The following is a 20,000-nucleotide window of genomic DNA, read 5'->3' on the forward strand; positions in this document are numbered from 1 at the left end:
TCCTATAATGAGACAGGTTTCAGAGAAAGTAATATAGATTCAGGCTAGTTACAAAAAGATATTAAAAATCACCACATATATTGCAAAAGCAAAATGCTGATTATGTTCCACATACAGTTTTGAGCCCATTTGATAACAAAAGACCACAAACAGGTTACTGAAAATGAGAGGAGATATGAGATGGATAAAGGAGCATCAAAGTCAAGACACAAAGCAATAGTGTAGCTTCATCTGGAATACTGTATATCATTATCAACCATGTCTGTCCAAAACATGAACATGTGCTGGAAACAAAATAGAGAGAAAGGCTACCAGTATTCTCAGGAGAATGAGCACCTACCTTACACCAGTACCGCAAGCAAAGAGAACTTCTTTAACAGCTCTTTAACAACAAGGAGGATGGACAAACCACATGGGGGGGGGGGGGGGAGAAAGGAAAAAAAAAAAGTGTCTAAACCAGGAGAAGAGCCCAAGAGCAAGTGACAAAAACTGGCCATTAATAAATTTAGGCTAAAGCGTAAAGGAGTGTTTCTAACCACCAAAACAAAGAGATTCTCAAGCAGCATTCACTGGGCATAACAGCAACAACATAATGACTATTTTCAAGATGTTGCTTGATAATTTATGATATATAGCTTGCAAGAGTAAAAGGACTGGAACTAATGACCCAGGAGATGTTCTCCAAACTCATCTTATGCTCTTGCTTTCTCACTCAAATAAATCAATATATACATACTCATATGCTTATGTTTAGAAGACTCTTTTTTCCTTTCTTGTGAGCAACTGGAAGCTACTTAGGGTTACGTCTCTGCCTCTCATGGCTGACTAACATTCTGATGCTTGTACATTCTTGGATACAAATTTTTTCAGCAGTTCCTTCCAAGCACTCTCCTCTGTTGTTTATTTACATCGGACAAGGCTTAAATTCATATTATCACAATCACTATACTCTCCTCTGTCTAGCTGCCAACCTTCATGAAAAGTTATTTGTGGTTTGTAATATGTTAACATCTCACCTCTTCACAATTAAAGGTCACTTCAGAAGTAGTGGGACATAGGGAGAAAGAAGAAGGGAGGGAAAGGGATATGTATAACTGCATAGTTCACAGGAAGCTAAGAAAAAAAAAAACACAAAATCATTTAATTCCCTTCAGCCTATTCAAATACTTCAAGAATTGTAATTTTACAATGTTGCCAAAACCCTTCTTTTCTCTATTCTTGGCATAAGCGTGTAAGCGTGGGGAAGGCATCGTGTTTTTAATTGGAGTGTGAAAAGTGCAACCCACTGAAAGAAGAAAAGTACATAGTTATAATTAGAAATGGAAACCAAAACCAACACTTCACTTGACTGATTTTACAGAAAAGGCATCTCTTGTTCACAAGATATACTCTCTAGGTGGGCCCAGTCTTATCCTGCATGTTTCAGCTAACATTCCAGTTAGCTACTCTATAATTAAGGTATCCATAGAGAGACAAACTACCTTCATAGAACAGATCATTTTCACAGAATCACAGAAGAGGTGGAAGGCACCTCTGCAGATCATCTTACCCAATCCCCCTGCTCAAAGCTGTGTCACCTAGAGCAGGTTGCTCAGGACGTTGTCCAGTCAGGTTCTGAATATCTCCAAAACCAGAGACTCCACAACTTCTCTCAGAAACCTGTTCCAGTGCTTGACCACCCTCACAGCAAACAAAAACAAAACAAAACAAAAAGTTTAAGTGGAATTTCTTGTATTTCGGTTTGTGCCCATTGGCTCTTGTCCATTCACTCGATACCACTGAGAAGAGGCTGGCTCACCCAGCAGGGATTTATACACTTTGATCAGTTCCCCCCCGAGCCTTCTCTTCTCCAGGTTAAGCACTCCCGGCTCTCTCAGCTTCTCCTCCTATGTCAGACGCTCCAATCCCTAAATCATTAGGCAACGTTCTGCCTAATGCAGCCCAGGATGCCGTTGGCCTTCTTTGCCACAAGGGCACACTGCTGACTCATGTTCAGCTTGTCCACCAGCACCCCCCGGGCCTTCTCTCCAATGCTGCTCCCCAGCCCGTCCGCCCCCACCTCGCACTGGTGCCTGGTGTTGCTCCTCCCCAGATGCAGGTTGTTTGTTCCACTTCTTGAGGTTCCTCTCTGCCCATCTCTCCAGCCTGTCGAGGTCTCTCTGAATGCCAGCACAACCCTCTGCTGTATCAACCATCCCTCCACGTTTTGTATCCTCTGCAAACTTGCTGAGGGTGCCCTCTGTTCCATCGTGCAGGTCATGAACAAAGATGTTCAACAATACTGGCCCCAGTAGCGATCCTTGGAATGAACCACTAGTGACTGGCCTTCAGCTGGACCTCATGCCACTGACCACAACCCTCTGGGCCCAGCAGTTCAGGCAATTTTCAGTCCACCTCACTGTCCACTTATCTAGCCTGTACTTTATCAGCTTGTCTATGAGGATGTTATGGGAGACAGGGTCAAAAGCCTTACTGAAGCCAAGGTAGACAACATCCACTGCTTTCCTCTCATCCACCAAACTAGTCATTTCGTCGTAGAAAGCTATATATGAACTTTCCTTTTTAAATCTGTGCTGACTACTGCCAATCACCTTCTTGTCCTTCATGCATTTGGAAATGGTTTCCAGGGTTATTTGCTCCATCACCTTTCCAGGAATCAAGGCGAGGCTGCCCAGACTTGTAATTCCCCAGATCCCCCTTCCTAAAGATAGGAGTGACACTTGTTTTCTTCTAGTCCTCCAGAGCCTCCCCTAAGATTTCTTCTGGTTTAGGCATTATAGCAGAACTCTCTGCTCTACCTTCATGATTTATGAATGAAAATAACAATACTTGTTTTTCAGATATCAGGTTAGGCTTGCAACAATGATGGGAAGAAAGCAGAATGCTTTGTATTCTGAAAGCAAGTATGATCTAGAGTCACTGACTGACATTTCACAGAATAAAATAATTAGGCATCTCAAAAACAAACCACTGCAAAAAAAGTTACCTTTACTTTTGCAATCAATCATAACACAGACCAAGTGTCAATGTGAGGACAAGGAAAAGAAATGAAGCCATGTAAGAAATAACTATACAAGTAATTATAACAGTCATTCTGAGACAGTCACAGATAACTGAAATTCCACCTTTCAGATGAAAATGTATTCTTTAAAACATACACGCATCCTGTAAGCCTAAAGAAGAAAAAAGTGAGTCTTTCTTTCTTTAAAATATCTTAATAAGATATAGATATTTAGGAGGATCTGACTTGTCCATAAAGAACTACATTTTTAAAGAGTTTTTGGCAAGAACCAATGTCAGTCCACATTGATTTATGATACAAGCCAGTATGGCAGTATTTATACCTGAGAAGTTACCTTTCCTAAACACAAAGGTATAGATGTTATGCCATACCACTTCTGAGAACAGTCTCCAACAGGCTAAGTGTCGGCAAGAGGAAGGAAATCCTATGGTCTGGGAGCAGGATACAAACAAAGTTCTAGGGAAGACCCACATAAAGTCATCACATAGTAGTCAGACATCATAGGACTGTTCTTCCTAAGGCTGTCACAGAAATACCTGAAATTACATGGTTTCTCCTGTGCCTGTTTATGTCTTTTCCTATTTATCCTAGTTTCTTTTCTGATCAAACTCATATTCTCTCACACTTTGTTTAGTCACACCTTCATCATTATTACTCACATGAAAGCAATCTAACAGAATACAAACTGCACAGCTTTTCTCTCTGCACATAACTGCACCCAGCAGAGAGGAGCTGCAAGGCAACACATGACTGAACACAACTTCAGTTTTGCACTAGTATAGCTATGGTTTATGCAGTGCACGGAAATGCTTCATTAACATTTTAAACATTGCCATTTGGTGCCCTAGCTACATTTCCTGTGATAGACTATAGAGGAGTTAGCTTACCATGGGTTGATTTTACAGAAGCTTTCCCAGATGTGTCACATACTAGGCATCCCCTTCACTTTAAAACACTAAGAAACTATTCAACCAACTCCTTTCCAGTTATCTGGTAATGGTTGAATACAAAAACACAGTTCAAGCTAGCACTTTATCACAAAGCTCTTGTTTTCTAGATCTTAAATATCTAATGTCTTACACACCATGCTACCTCCAGCCCTTTCACTCACTAACTACTCTTTCTTTCCTCCACACACAGAATTCAAACCTTAAACTTCTCTTCTGTCTTCAAAGAGTGTAAAAACGCATCAGGTAAGGAGGTAGATGGCTAGTAATTATATTCAAGCCCAGTCATAGCTAACTTTAAGAGGGACAGCTGTAAATTCCTTGGAAAGAAGGGGAAAAAAGGATGCGGGGGGGAGGGGGAAGGAAAAGATTACATTGCAGAAGAGTGCTACATATGTCAAAAACAACTGATAAAGTGAAAATTCCTAACATTGTATGTACTTTCAGCCTTCTGCCAGCATGGTTGGATCAGGAACACTGACAGGTGTGATTTGTAACTGAACCTGCCAAAGTCCCTACCACTGACATAATTATACCAGCTAAACTGGTTTAACTTACTGAGCTTTTACTGGTATAGCCTGTTTGCTTGCTGTACATGATTTTACTAGATAGCAATGAAGCAAAAGTTCGCTGTACGGCTGTTTCACAGCAAAAGCACTTCGCCAATATTACATTAACATTCTTAAAACCATAAAAGAACAGTAGTACACACAGACAGAAGAGAGATGCAAAAACCGATTGCAAGTGAGGTTCCTCATACACGTCTACAAGAATAATTTGTGTTTGTATTATCTTCTGCTATATATTTTTGCAGCAGATCATATTTACACTCCTGTATGTCCTCATGAAAGGAACACACATTCAGGTCAAAAGAAACAAATACTATAAATGGGCACTGTTAATGTCACAAGATCAAACAGGTCTGCTTGTGGCACCAAATGGTCTTTACTGGACAGTTACTACTATATTGATGTAATTTTTGTATGTCTAGAAAAGTACTTGTAATGAACCACTTCTCTATTTTCACTGAATCGTTACCTGTGACAATCTTTTCACAAGACCTGTTTATAAGCATTTTCCTGAGAGCCGCAGGAACACAAAAATTTGCTGCTTTGAGGTGAAGGTTCAATAAATTGATGATATCAGTATAATAGCAGCATAGCAATAATAATGCTGTTTCAAATTCAGGTCTCCTCCAATAACAATGTATCTTGCTCCAGTGATGTGAACCTCCCTTTCCTCTCAAGCAGTCTAACCAGATAGTATTAGCCTTAGTTAAAAATAATGGCTTGTTACCAGTATTTAGCTTTAATTTTGTTGCTTGTTGCCAGATCTGATGAGGGGATACCAAGTCTGGAAAAACTGACTCCCAACAACACAATCTAGTCAGAAATAACCATTTAGTCTCTCCCTGCAAACCTTGTTTTCACTTTATGGATGTCTGAAAACATCCGTAGGAAACACATTTGTCAGCATTCATTACTAAACTCAGGTGATGTTGCTCATTAAAACTCACATCCCATCTCCCTGTCTGTCCCTCCAAGTATCATTCAATGGCGGGAGTTCAGTAGCTCATTTTAGTACAGACAAGCTCAAAGGCATGACCTAGAAAGCCTCCACTAATATACCTAGTCACTCTTTAAATTAAGAAAAAAAGCTCTCTAACACAGCTAGAATAAATATTTCTCTCACTCTTTATAGTCCTCAGCATCATGGGGCTGCAGTTTGACAGCAGAAGCACATGGCATGTAAACTGGAGAGGCAGGTTACCAACACATTACAGGTAACTCCAGGCATGAGTAAGGAATTAAGCCCTAAAAGAGTTCTTCAAGCCTGTAACTTCTACGCCCAGTTTCAACTTCATGAGAAAACAAAACCAACATACAAGCTGCTGGGTGGATGAGAGGGAAGAGAAAGGCAGCATGTAAAACTAATGGAAACAAGTGAACCTTAAAAAAACACAGAAGAGTAGAATAGATCCCACTTCAAATAGACTAAACAAAAGTTATGCTTTTATAACTATTTGAATACTTACTAATGAAGCATGAAAAGGTAAAAATGCCAGCACAAAGAAATTGAGGTCAATATTACAGAGTGTCACTGCAAGTGTCACCAAGGTTCAGACAGGCCAGCAATACACATTCTACTTCCTTGTAAAAACTCTGTTTGAAATATAAAGGTTAGCATTAAACAATTGCTTAGTAAAGTAAAAAATTTTGAATTAAACAATTAGAGAATATATTTCCTTTTTCTACCTCCCTATTTTGTAAAATAAATGAAAGCCCCTTTAAAAATGGTTTCAGATACCTTAACTTTCATATCTATATACTACACTGTATACTACACACATATACACATTATTCATGCCTACTATATGCACACATATGTATTGCTGAAAACATTTTGAGAGGAGTTACACTCTAAAACAGTTTTATGTTTTAAAAGGCATTCCCCTCCCATCGCTTACTCAAAATTTCCCTCTGACGTCCACTGGACAGATCGTCTGGGTTCTCTCAAGATTCTTCAGATTGTCTGAAAGGCTGCAGAAGTTCAAAGAACCCAATAAAAACATATGGGTTGTCAATACAGAAACTGGAAAGTTTTCTACACAATCCTAGAGTTACCCAAGCTCGACAGCAGAGTCGTAAAGTATTACCAAATGTAGCAGTCAATCCTACAAGAACTGGTGCACGTAAGCAGTTGTATCCTTCTAGTCATTCCATCAGTTTCAGTGAATTACCTGCACAAGGAGTTTATTTCCACACAATCATTTTTAAAGGATCTGGCCTCAGCTATTCAATTAAGGAGGTTTCAAATTACAGATAACCTTTCCTTCTGCAGGGAAAAATACTGACATTATCTCAAAGCAAGCTAACATCCTATCTCCTTCCAGGACTTTTGTTTAGTTTTATCATTTTATACTTTTAGAAAACATCAGCAACAAATCAGTTTTTGGTTTTGACTTTATCATCATTATTTGTGACAATCTGCTCATGAGAACTGATCAACTCAAATTCAAGATCGTAGGGCCTTCATTTGCTTTCAATTTGAGAGTGCAGATCCCATGGAGTCAAATAAATAAATAAATAAATAAAAGTGCACAACAGAGCAATATGAATCTACTGAAGGTCACAGAATGAAGAAGTTGTGTGGGAAGAGAGAAAACAAGTGAGCATACATGCATTTGTAAGTGTTCAACACTACATTTAAGATGGTTCCACTTACAAGTATTTTTCTTCCATCAAACTGTAATTGTACAGCAAATATTTAACTAAATTTAGAAGAAAATTCCACTAAAACAGAAGTGAAACATTAAAATTTTTGTTGAACGCTATGTTAAGACATATATGCACTTTTCTGTGGGTGGATGTAGATATTTTATTCAAGATTACTAGCAAAGTGGTTTTGAGTCGCAACCATTTTTTATCTGTATTTCACCAATGCAGCCCAGTAAGAGCTCGGCTCTTTTTAGAAGGACCTTTATACAAGGAGTAGGTTATATTTTGCCTTTGTGCTTGATAGTATAGTAAAATTGAGACACAGAACATGAGGGAGGGATAAAGAAAAAACTGAAATTTGCATCCTACCTCTCTTTTTCTTCGATTCACATAGTACAGGCTGGTTAATGCACATTCTATGAACTCACTTGACAGATAAGCAGTTATGCAATGCAAAATATCATCACTCTTCAACTATGAGTAAATGTAACAAGCCTGTCAGGAATCAGGCAAAAGCAGAGGTGTATGGCAGCTTTGGTTGCTATAATCAATTTAATGTCTTCACCACAAAAAGATGCACAGAGAAGATTATTTGAAGGGGTAAAAAATAGTAATTGATAAGGTCTGTAAGATATTGCTACCTCAGTGCTAGATTTACAGTTTTTCATTTTCTTCAGCCAAAAAGAACAATATCAACATTACATATAGTGTATTTTAAGTTCTCCTTAAGTGAGGCACAGATTTTGGCCAAATCATATTTACTCTGCACTGAAAATTTGGAACTATTTATTTTCTATGTTTGGAAATACTGAACTCTCTTCCACCAAAAAAAAAAGAAAGAAAGAAAGAAAGGAAAGGTTTGAATTATATAATCCAAATGTATGATTCTCTTGGTTTAACACTCACTGTGTGATAAAAGAACTCTATGTTACTCCAGCTTGAATATTTTATATTTACATGAGAGGGTAGTAGGGGGTTTTTTCAGACTTTTTATTTGGACATTTTATTTATAATCAGATATATGACCATCTTGGCAGCTGGTAACAGAAACATGATGAAAAGATGGGATGAGTCAAAGAACATCAATACATTTTTAGAGGCAACTGAATGACTTGTGGGATTTGTGAGGGGTTCAAATCCAGTCTAAATTGAAATACATCACAGAGCAAACTATAGCTGTTAGGTGCTCAAGTGGGCCAGTGATTTGGAAACACCTGATGGCAATGAATGAACGACATCTCAAAAGCACCAGGGCCACATAATGCCAACCACACCACAGCAGCTTGTGGTAAAATGGGCAGCCTGCTCACACACTGGGAAGGTCCTGGAGACAGCATGATAAGGAAGCTTGAGGGGAGGGAACAAACAAAAAAACTCTTGAAAATAACCAAAAAGCTGACAAACATGCATCCCAACATGAAAGCTGGATGACACTATGCTCTTGTCTCTAAGCAAAAAGAGAAGCATTTCCAGCTGAAAGGACAAAAAGGACCTATGTTTGGTTTGTGCTACTGATTAATCAACAAATAAATGCTGACAGATAAAACCAGATCACCAGAAGGGACAGCTGAATTACCCAAACTCACCTAAATGTGTATAAAAGGGAAACCAAGGTTTAGCTAAGTTGGATATCATGAGACAGCCAAAATAATGGCAATACCCTGTAACCATAAGGAATCATGAGTGTTGTCAAAGTTTCTGTTCTGGAGAACTTTTCTGTTGGCAGAGTGTTTCTAATCAAAATTTTTGATAATACTGGCCCAGCTTCTGGATGGGCAAATGGAAGATCTCTTGAAGTACTGGATTAACCTTTCAAAGGGTGTAGTGGGTCCCAATGCAGCAAGCAGCAGAGAAACCAAAGTTCTCTGAAGCAGCACACGCATGTGCTCAACACTTCTACAGTCTTGAATGATGTGTGATGCATTTAATTCTACCAACGTTCCTTTTATTGATTTTGGGCTGGGAAAAGTCATTACCATCTACTTTAAAGATAACAGGTTTGCCTTGTTCCTTCTCCCTGGGTGGAAGGTACCCATGTTGGTTTTTTTTTTTTTTTGGAAATGTACTTTCAACTTGTTTTTTTGCTTCCATCCCTCACTATCTCTCATCACAGTAACTGGCACTAAGTAACCATCACTGAAGAAGGAGCCTGTAGTCAGAGTGAGTAGATAAGCCATCGTATTACATTATGGCAGAGTTTACTTGCATCTTCATCTTTTCAAAGGATAACCAAATGACTTCAGTGTTATATGTAAACAATAATATATTTCATATGGTTATAAAAGAGCCAAAATTGAGGATTAAGTGACTCGCATATACTTGTCTCTCTCTGATTCTGAAGAGAATGACATCATCTGATCATAAATCTAAACTGCTTTAATATGCTCTGTCATATAATAATTTTTACTAACAGCAATGAAACTCCAGTAAAAAGCAAGCGACTGGGTGATGGCAGGAGATGGGGAATCCTTTAAAGGTTTGATCTCCAGCATAGGCTTCACAGCCATCTCCCACAGCATTCTAGAAAGGAATTGCAGCACTTACAGACACTGAATACAGAAACATGTAATTAGTCAGATATGACTTCCAATAGCAAATAATACAAATAGTTTGTCATTCCAGTTGATACACACTTTATAAAAAGACAATTTTGAAATCTGTCCAGTGATCCACACGTGATACTTTGGGGGAAAAAAGCAGCTCTCCTATACATAAAGCTAAAAATCCTAAACAAAAAACACCCCCCAGACACACACACTTTCTGTTCATAAATTAGTGTTTGATCAGTACCGAAAAATTCAAAAGCAAACAGTATCACCAAAGCATTACAGCAGCAAAACAGCTACTTTTACAATCACAGATATTTCTTTTTTTTTTTTTCCCCTATGTGTTCCTCTTACTCTCATCTTCATTCTTACTTACTGTTAACATCACTTAACATTTAAGTAATACACATTGAAAGAAAATTGGAAGATGTAACCAGGATACAGGCTGGCACAGTTCTAATGGAGTAAATGCACTGAAGCTGCATGTTACCATGTGTCCATTGCATGATTATTCCCCACATTTCAAATCCTCTCATTTCTGCATAGTTTATAAAATGTTCACAAGCAGGACACCACAAAACATCAACTGCTGACAGTCCCTAACAGCAGCCCTTCTTTCTCCTTCCCTCCGCAGCTCCCCTACTGCTTGCCCCTCCCCAGCATCAAAACATATCCGACAAACTGATCACCATGGGATAGCCAACACCATGTCCACCCCTGTCAAAAACATACGGGATCCGTTCTGCTGCTGACTGCGGAAACGCTCGGCAATTAGCACGGCATGCTTTCCATCCAGGCAAGAATATCACCAGCTCCCCAGAACAGAGAATGGGAAAGAGCCTCTCTGATTACCAGGGAGTCTCGCACCATTTCCAGGCCAAACACCTGGAGCAGCTGCCTGGCTGCAGCTCCCCCACCTCCTCCGGAGCCAGACTAACAGGTCAAGGTGTGGCATTATCTGCAGTCATGCCTTGAGCATCCTGCACAGCCCAGAGCCATTTCTGGCGCTGCGCTGCTCTTTCTGTGTTGAACTCCCTTCGAAGAATGAATACTGCCAGTTCAGAGGCTACTGACTGGTGCAAGACCATTTTGGTGGATCTATTTTTTTTTTGGGGGGGGGGGGGCAATGGTGTGGGAAGAGGGAGAAAGACTTTGTCTTACTAGCTTGCTTGCACACTGTAAAAGTAATAACAGCAATAATAAATAATTATACATCAGTGGTGCAAGGTTTCTCTCCACGATGTCTTTCTTCACTGCTGTTGAGAGAAACAAAAGCTCAAAGATGCAACATTTTGCCATGATAGAACCAGTCTGAAAGTTTCTTTCACCAATTTCACCATAAGGATAGCAAGTTTATTGGAGGCACCCAGAATCTGGAATAAGAAACTAGGACTACTGGATCTCACTCCCAAGGAGACATAACAGTTCACAAACTGAAAAGTTTCCTGAGAACAAATATGAAGACAGTATTCTAGTGGAATTTCCAACAAAAAAGCCCAGTAACTTAACAGCAAAATCCTACCAAGAAAAAAATCGTAAGAATTCACTGACCCATAAAACAAATATCTTCTTAAGTACAGACAGAAATAACACTGCTTTCACTAGTCTGCATATAACGTCAGTGCCTCAGCAGACGCCACAACTTTCAGAAGTTAAGCAAAGCTGATTGAGACATCACTTAATGAACAGTATTCAGAAGACAGGGGAGAGGCCAAGGCAGCAGAGTGGTATCTGAGAGCAATCAGAGAAGACTGCAGGACACGGCTGGCTCTCCAGCCCCACCGCTACCAAGCAGGGGCAGCTGAGGGGCAGGGGACCAGGGAAACAGAAAGCACAGCAAGAATTCAAGTGCTCTGTGACATGGGGAATATTCTCTTTTCCCTCCCAGGAGCCAAACTATGGATGCACAGGGCTACTGGAAGTGCAGAGGCCAAGTCTTACACTGTTAGAAAGGTTTTAGGAAAGCATTAATAGGGACGGGTAGCACTTTCTCCTGGAACAGGGTGTATGGGGGGAAAAGGATAGAATAACGGGGGCTTCTCTGCAAGGAATCACCCCGTGCTTCAACTGTGATCCCTTGCAACCTCTGGCTGGTTGTGAAGAATAAAAGAAAAAGAAAGAAACAGAGAGAGAAGAAAACTAAGTAACTTAGCAAGTAACAGAAAAGGATCTCCACTGTACATCTATGATTCAGCGTAACCAACACCTCTGAATTTCTACAACTAATTTGCACTATTTAAAGATTATATTCTGCTATAGCCAATAAAGCTAGGTTGCTGTTCTGACCTGAGGCAGCAGTGTAGTTATGCAAAATCCCTGTCCTGTTTCACTGATTCTAAAGACCTGGCTGTCCACCACAGCTTCAAAAATGACTACAACCACACTTCTTGCTATTTTGAAAACAAATTAAAAAAAAAAAAAAAAACACAATTCTGCTAGCAATATTTGCAAGTCACCTGGAGTACAGGCAAACCTAAAGGTTGTCACATGCAGCAAATTCAGTTTACCCATATAATACCATCCAATCCCACAGAGAATTGTCTTTGTAAACTAACATCAGCAAGCATGGCTCTGCACCACAGTTTCCTGCTTTCTACATCTTCATTTGCTATCAGCAAAATCTAACCGTCTCAGCTGCTGTCACACTTACGAATACAGTTTTACACTGCAGAGCATGGTTAGACTAGGAATTTATCAAAAAAAAAAAAAAGCCTCAAATCTGTCTCTTAATGGCATTTCTTAAAAGAATTACAACAGAAAAAGTAATACACTACACATCACCCTCATTAACTTGCAATCCAAATTCCATACTTTATAACCAAAAAATAAATTAAAAGTTTTCTAGCTAGAAAAATCACACAGAAAATCAACTTTATACCATATAAACGAACAATGCAACTGTGCCTGCCGCCTCCTCTTTTTCAACTGTTTTCAAAGAGTAAGACAGAAAATCAGGAGCAACACATAATTCTCCTCTCATTTACGTTTTTATTTCTCTACATGAAAATAACTAAAATGGAAAGGAAAACTGGGGGGGGGGGGGGGGGGGGGGAAGACCAGATACACATTTCATACATTTCTGTTAAATTCAGCATCACTATCTCTAATGATAGCAGATGTGTCCAGAGGCTGACAGAGGTAACTATATCCTAAATGTCTCGCATTTAGACAAACTTCTACCACAGTATATTCCAGGTGACCATAGCTGCAGCCTAACAGACAGTGAAAACTGAAAGAGAAAAGAAATTCCAAATACCTTTTCTGTTAAACCTTGCATACTGAACTGCAGAGCATAGAGAAATATGGATCTGTATGTTCTCTTCGTGTGTGTGTGTGTAAAGATATGTAATAAATAAAATTCAGATCAGTTGTTTTGCAGATTCAGGAACAGGAAGCACCTCTGACGACTTCACAGTGAAAGTCCCCAGAAGAATAAATTACTGTATAGGTACTTCATACGTACCATTGCTACCTCCCTTTTCCTCCTGCTTTCTCACATCTGTCTCTAGACCTCCTCTCTTCATTAGAATAGTCTCCTAATGTAAATTTATTCTAAGAAATTTAAAACCACTCCTGTTACAGGCAACTCCAAAAGTCTTTTCCACATCATAGCCTAGTACTCTCCTGAATAATATACTCTTTTAAAGATTTTCTTAAGTAACACTTCATATCAATGTCTTTCAATAAACATTGAAATGTATTACATTTCCCTTTATTCTCTTATTTGTACATCTTTTCTGCCAAACACTTTTCTCTTCAAATTGCACTTCTAGAATCCATGCTAACTAAGACCACTCAGGCCTCTTGATGGTGTTAATTCAATGGTTTCAATTCAGTCCAAACATTCAATTCTTGCAAAATCCAGCCTTTTATCTGGAATGCCATCATGAAGTTATTCAACAGAAAAATCAAATCACAGGAAGGAAAAGCCATTTTCCATTATAAGAAATTATTCCCTCCACTTGCAGGCAGAATGTAGAGTACCTCAAGAATTTCAATAGTGATTCTGACCTCTAAGTAACTTTCTAAAGGTTTTAGAGCAACTAAATCTTCATAATTACAGATTCAGGAGCTACTTCTACAACCAAGCCATGAAAACCCTTCTGATAAGTAATGGGAATTTGCAGTTGTGTTCAACTCTGCCACTCATCTATAGCATCCCTTTTCACCTTCCTCTCAGTTACCCTTCCTGACACAACAGAATAGCTGAGGTTCCCTGTAATGGGACATGAATTAATCGCTGGTGATCTCTACTCTCCATGCATGTGTTAAAAATTGTTCATGATTGAAAGAAAGTTTGTAATTACTTGTGATCTTAATGGACAGAAAGATTTTGCTTAACAAGCTTTCTAATAGGACTGCCGTTATGTTTTACTCCAGTTTTCCATGTATAAGGAGACTTACAGAAGAAAAAATTGAAGGAAGACAAAATTTTTCACTCAAGATATTCACCAAGTAACTGTGCTTTTAGGAAGTCAGCATCTTCGCTGCAAACTATGTTATTTAATTTAGAGAGGGATTGGTCAGCTATAACAAACATATTTGACTTCATGTTCAAGCTGACTCTGAGAATGAGGAAGACACTAATGTGGTTTTTAATTCTTTAGAAAACAGCCCTGGATGATGATTTAAGGCAGGGGGGAAGCTTAGCAATAATTTATGTGAACACAGAACCTGTAACATTTATTGTTGTTTTAAAGCTTTCTGTTGAGAAAATGCGATTTATTTTCTAATCATTTCACTGGATGCCACAGTTTGAAGATATTTTGAAAAGAAGATGCATCAAAAATTAGGTATTAAAGGGGAGAACTCATAACCCCCCATACTAGATCATAATTTTTTCATAATGGAAATTGTTTGGCCACAATTGTTCATGAAACTAAATCCAAAATCTCCTAAAATCAGCAGCAATGTTTCAAGTATCAGACAGGAGAAAGCTTAGAGAAAGCTTGCTTCACAACTCTAACAGAGTTCAAACTTAAATAAAAATACTATCAATAAACAATCTGTCCCAAAATAGTTTCTCTCCCTTACCCTAAAGTGTGGACTTTCAGAGATGTAGTAAGAAACAGGGTGCACATTTTCTCCCTCCACTCCCTTCCATCTCCTTGAGGCTGCCACTTCCTCATCATCATCCCCTCCTTACGCACAGAGCTCTCCTCTTTCCCAAACAGGCATTAGGATGCATGTATGTTCATCCCCCTAGGAACACTAGAGGTTCCCATGACCCCCTGCTATGGCTCTGCAATTTTGCTACCTAACTGCTTCCCCAAGTTATCTTGACATATGCACTGTTATTGAAGCAAAATGGAGTAACTTCATTGTGTGTGTATGCATAAACACAGAGCAGGCTCACACAGTTAGAACAACAGCAACAAAAAATATTCATATAATTCAAAAGGGGAAGTCCCAAAGACTCTCTGAAGCTGCAGTAACAGATTTACATAAATCCTATTTAGGTAATCTATTGTAGTTCTTGGTCTCTCTTTCTGAGCCAGAGAGCTAAGTTTATGGAGATTTATAGAAACTAACAGTATAGATCTGCAATGGAATCTGCTTGCGCAGACCTCTGGATCAAGGACACTCAGAGGTTACTAACAGCTAGTCAGAAATGTGTAGACATGCACATACACAGATCCCCACTAAAAATATATGTATATTTCTAAAACTTCAAACAGCTATCCTAAAAATAGTATTTCTGTAAGTTATTTGGCACATCACATGAAATACAAAGTAATGATATATATTTTGAAGCTTATTTTACAAGCAGTTGTTTGGAAAAATCCACTTTAATTATTCTCAACTAGTTTAGCCATGAATAAATTTTCACATAAGGCCTCTATAAAACCTAAGAAAGCACTCTGCAGACAAAGAAAAAACAGTTATAGAGAAGAGAAAATATTGTGAGTGTCATGGAATAGACTGCAGACTAGTTGTTTTATTTCTTTTGAAATATAAGCTGTTCCCAGACCACACTAGTGGAACATAATCACTAAATAGCAGAGAAATGTAGGGGTAGCTACCTTTATTTTCAGGATATCAAAACTACATTGTTTCTCAAAACAATCTGTTTTCTGTAACATAGCCTCAATGGAATGTCATATTGCAATATATTATGTTTTTAGATATAGAAAATGTTATGATAAAAAGGCTGGTACTTAATCTGAACAGGATAGCATACAAAACGTATACGCACAACACAAGAACGGTTCCACTTTGTACTCACTCTTACAAAGTTGTCAGGGAACAAACCTCTTCTGCCTTTGAGCTGTCCTTCCCACCAGCCTCCATCATCTTTCTTGATATTGGTGATTATGTCACCTACAGTGATCGTCAGCTCATCATCATGTTGAGCTTTGTAGTCAAACTCCACTATCGCCTCCACTAAAAGAGAAAAACACATATTGTGTAATTATTGACTGTACACTTAAGTTTCCATGCCTCTGAAAGGAGTAAGAAAACACTAATCCAGCTACAGAGTCTCCGTGAAAGTAATATATTCAGATCAACCACGAGAGTACAGCAAATAGGCCACATTTAATAATAATATTTTGTGGATAACTACTACAGGAAGGCCAAAGAGAAAACCTCAGGAAGGCCCATTATGGTTAAGACAGCAAATGGCGTACATTTTTCTTTGCTGATTAAAGGAAATTGATTTGTGCTACTTTAGCAGTATCTACTCAGCTGGCAGCACTACGAAGTTGACTTTTATTTCTTGGACAATGTTTTAGCCTTGGTTTGCAGGACTTTTGAGGCGTTTTATTTTTGGAAGCGTTCTCAAGTCCATAAATATTCCAAGCCACGGTCACCGCACTGACTTTGTTCAATACACCAGTATTAAACTAAAAAGTATTTATTAAGATTTTTTTGCATCATGCCACGTTTCACTGTTATTTATACAGTAAAGCAGACCTCTGCTGTGTGAACACACTCTCGCAGGATTTCACCAGTGACAGGAAAAAATTCACTTTCACTTGTGATTACACATCAGAGGATGAGAGGATAAAATACTGTTACTCTTCTAAATGCCAGCTATCAAACGCTAGCGTGTTATAAGCTTGCTACCATCTATATGGTATGCCTTTTTCTTTTCCTGGAAGGACCCTTGACACCACACATGCAACAAGGTTCCTGTAGATTCTCTCATATATACTATACAGTCACTGTAGTGATTTAGGAAAGTCATGGAGACAGGAAAAAATTCTTTGGAGAATCAGAAATACTGAATATGAGGTATTCAGATATGGCAGTTATGGTTATATTTACAGATCATCACGTATCTACTAAAGGAGCCTGACTGGCAAGGTCAAGGATAGCCATATTTGTAAAGCCTTTTTTCCTGTTTTCTTCAGTGGAAAACCATGCCCCAGGATGTTCCAGCAAACATTTAGCACCTCAAATGTTGAAAGAGAAAAATGAGAATTAGTAACAGACATCTGCTTTCTGTGCAAATGAGTGGCTATGAAAACTCTGCAAGATCTGGCCATCAAACAAGCAGTACAGCTCACACAGCAGAGCTAACCACTACACCACAGACAGTAAAGGGTTCTGCCTAAATAACAGAAGCCCTGAGAACTAGATTGAATTAAGCTGACAGGAAAGCAGTTATTCCTTTCCACCCCCAAAATGTCACATGGACACAAAGACAAACATCTCCCTCCCTCCCCCACAGCCTGCAAGTCATCGCTTAAAGATCGTTCGGACTTACGGATACATTCCGGGCACCAGCCTGCAGCCGAAGGCCTGCGTATCTCACACTACCAAGTACCTCCAAAACCTTTAACAAAAAGATATGCAATAGGCACACCTCACCCATCATCGCAGACTACCAGCTCAACCATAGATGCAACTTATTCCAACCACAAACAGCCACAGCTGCTTTTTCTCACAATAATGCCACAACAGAGTTCAGAGCCATCTCAGCAGAGCTAAAAAGGTCAAAATGACGAACACATCAGATGCCCGCTGTTCTTCATTTGAGACTAAAAGCCACTGCACTCTGTTTGACTGGAATTTTTCATTTGCTTTCCAGTTTTCCCTCATCTATAAAATCATCTACAAGCACTCACTTTGCTGGAAAAAGTGCAGAGTGGAGGGGAAGGATCACCTCCCTTGACCTGCTGGCAACATTCTGCCTAATGCAGCCCAGGATGCCGTTGGCCTTCTTTGCCGCAAGGGCACATTGCTGGCTCATGTTCAGCTTGTCCACCAGCACCCCCAGGGCCACCAAACTAGTCATCTCATCACAGAAGGCTGGTCAGATGTGATTTCTCCTTCATAATCCATGCTGACTACTGCCAATCATCTGCTGGGCTTGAAGTTTTCCTGAAGATGACTGCAAAACTGACATCATTCTCAACAGTTTCATTCTCTTATTTCCCTGAAGAGAGAACAAAAGGTAGGACAGGGCTGTTGATTTGACTCTACAGGTGCTTGGGTAGACATGAGGCACTGGAATCATCTTCCTGAAGCTTAAGGCGTCTATCTTGCTACTACTACTTCATATACAGACAGCTGCATCCGTGCAACCACTTTTGTTTTACTAGAAGTTTAATTAAACAAACAAACCCCCCCCCCTTCACTGTTCAGGCTTTTCTCTTTCTATAAATATTTCTACTTATTAAAAAAATATAAATATTTTTAAAAGCTGTCTCCTCTCAGAGAATTTAATTACTGTATCATAAGTGTGTGTAAGCTGATGGAGACATACAAATCACCAAAAATGAAGCACACAATCAAGATGTTTATAAACTTTCAACAGGAAACCAAGAGTACAGTTTGGAAGGAGGAATAAGAGCACACCTAACAAATGTGCAGATTAGACAAACTAATAAGAATGTGCTTCTGAGATCACTCAAATTCTCATTCATCACATTACTGATGCTTGTAAAGCATATAACAGCCTAAAAGTGCTTCATAATTTATAGGTCTGTGGAGCTGCAGCTTTTATATCAAGTTTATTTTTAAAAGCACACTCAAGGATTTGCATGCTACTTTCTCAAACTATGTTTTGAAAAATTCATTCTGCCAGCCAAACAATCTCATTTGTTTCTTCTGAGGTGAAATTTTGTCTTCAGGAAGCTGGATCAATACTGGAGACTGGACTGATGGAGATAGGGTAAGGGAAAAGCAGATCTGGGTTTTGCTACACATCTGCAAGCACATCATACTTCATTCCTGAAGCACTGCATTAGATCTCTCCTTGGGAACTGGCCTAACAAAGCATCCCAGGTTGCACAATGATTTATGAGGTAAGAAAACACTCCACGGACAGTGATCTCTGACTAACTTTATTCGTTAACCAACAAAGGCTGGTCTTAAGCCCAACTCTGCCAAGGTAAACAGCTTGTTGCACTAACAGCCAAAACCTGATACCTTTTAAGACAAAAGCAAAATAAAATGACAAAATTGGGGCAGACAGATCTGGCTTATCTTTTAGGCGCCTTTTTCTTCAAAATATTTCACCCCATGATGCCTGAAAGTCAAACCTTCCCCAACTCACAAACACTAGCTATTATGTTCTTTCTCTCAGAAGCTGGCATTTTTCACTTTAAGAAGCATTCATTGAGTTCAGAGATGAAATCCAATATCAAAAGCTATTCAAGCTTTTTTGATCTGAAAGGGGAATGCTCATTCCTATGCCAACACAATCAACTATTCCTTACATTATATTACCATCAATCCAAACTGTAGTAGAAAAATCCCATGAAACAGAATCAAAACTAGTTATTGCCAACTGTGCTGAAGACCAGCACAGTAAACTCATTACTGCAGTGTCAGGGACAAAGGCTTTATTTATTTATTTATTAGCACTTACTGGTTTGGGTTTAAAATACAGAATTTGAAATGTCAGTGCTGTGAAGCAGAAGTTCAAATGTAACCTTTCAGTTACATTTAAAATAAGCATAACTGGAAAAAAAAAAGTTGATAAAAAAGACTCCAAAAACTTAAAAGCTTCAATCATTCCCACTTTTCATTCTCTGAATTAGTCTTATGTATGTACTTGAAATGATTTTGTTAATAATTTCAGAAGCTTTCTATTGATTATTGTTTATTATTTTCCTTGCAACAATTTAAATTACAAGTAAAACCTAGTCTCTCAAGACTGACCAAGTCAGAATAAGCGTGTTTTTTTAACATCACCAACATTTGAAGACAGAAGTGTCTGAGTTCATGCCATTTTCAATTACTGTACTGTGTCTTTCCAAGCAAGAAATGAATCAAGAAAAGAAACAGAGATTTGCTACTGTGCAACAAAAACTAC

General features: G+C 38.8%; 1 protein-coding gene across 4 annotated transcripts in view; it reads right to left on the bottom strand.

The window, feature by feature from the left end:
* SH3KBP1 (SH3 domain containing kinase binding protein 1) overlaps positions 1–20,000 on the bottom strand; it is a 237,483-nt gene that overhangs the window by 199,141 nt on the left and 18,342 nt on the right. For 2 of the 4 annotated variants that reach the window (XM_067297098.1, XM_067297102.1), the window contains exon 2: positions 15,960–16,117. In XM_067297098.1, coding sequence (XP_067153199.1) covers positions 15,960–16,117 — 158 coding nt within the window. Of the gene's footprint in view, positions 1–12,989; positions 13,026–15,959; positions 16,118–20,000 lie in introns of those variants that run through there. The other 2 variants (XM_067297104.1, XM_067297110.1) reach the window with 2 other exon arrangements.

Source organism: Apteryx mantelli, chromosome 1 (genome assembly GCF_036417845.1).
Source record: "Apteryx mantelli isolate bAptMan1 chromosome 1, bAptMan1.hap1, whole genome shotgun sequence".
In the NCBI taxonomy this organism is placed as follows: Eukaryota; Metazoa; Chordata; class Aves; order Apterygiformes; family Apterygidae; genus Apteryx; species Apteryx mantelli.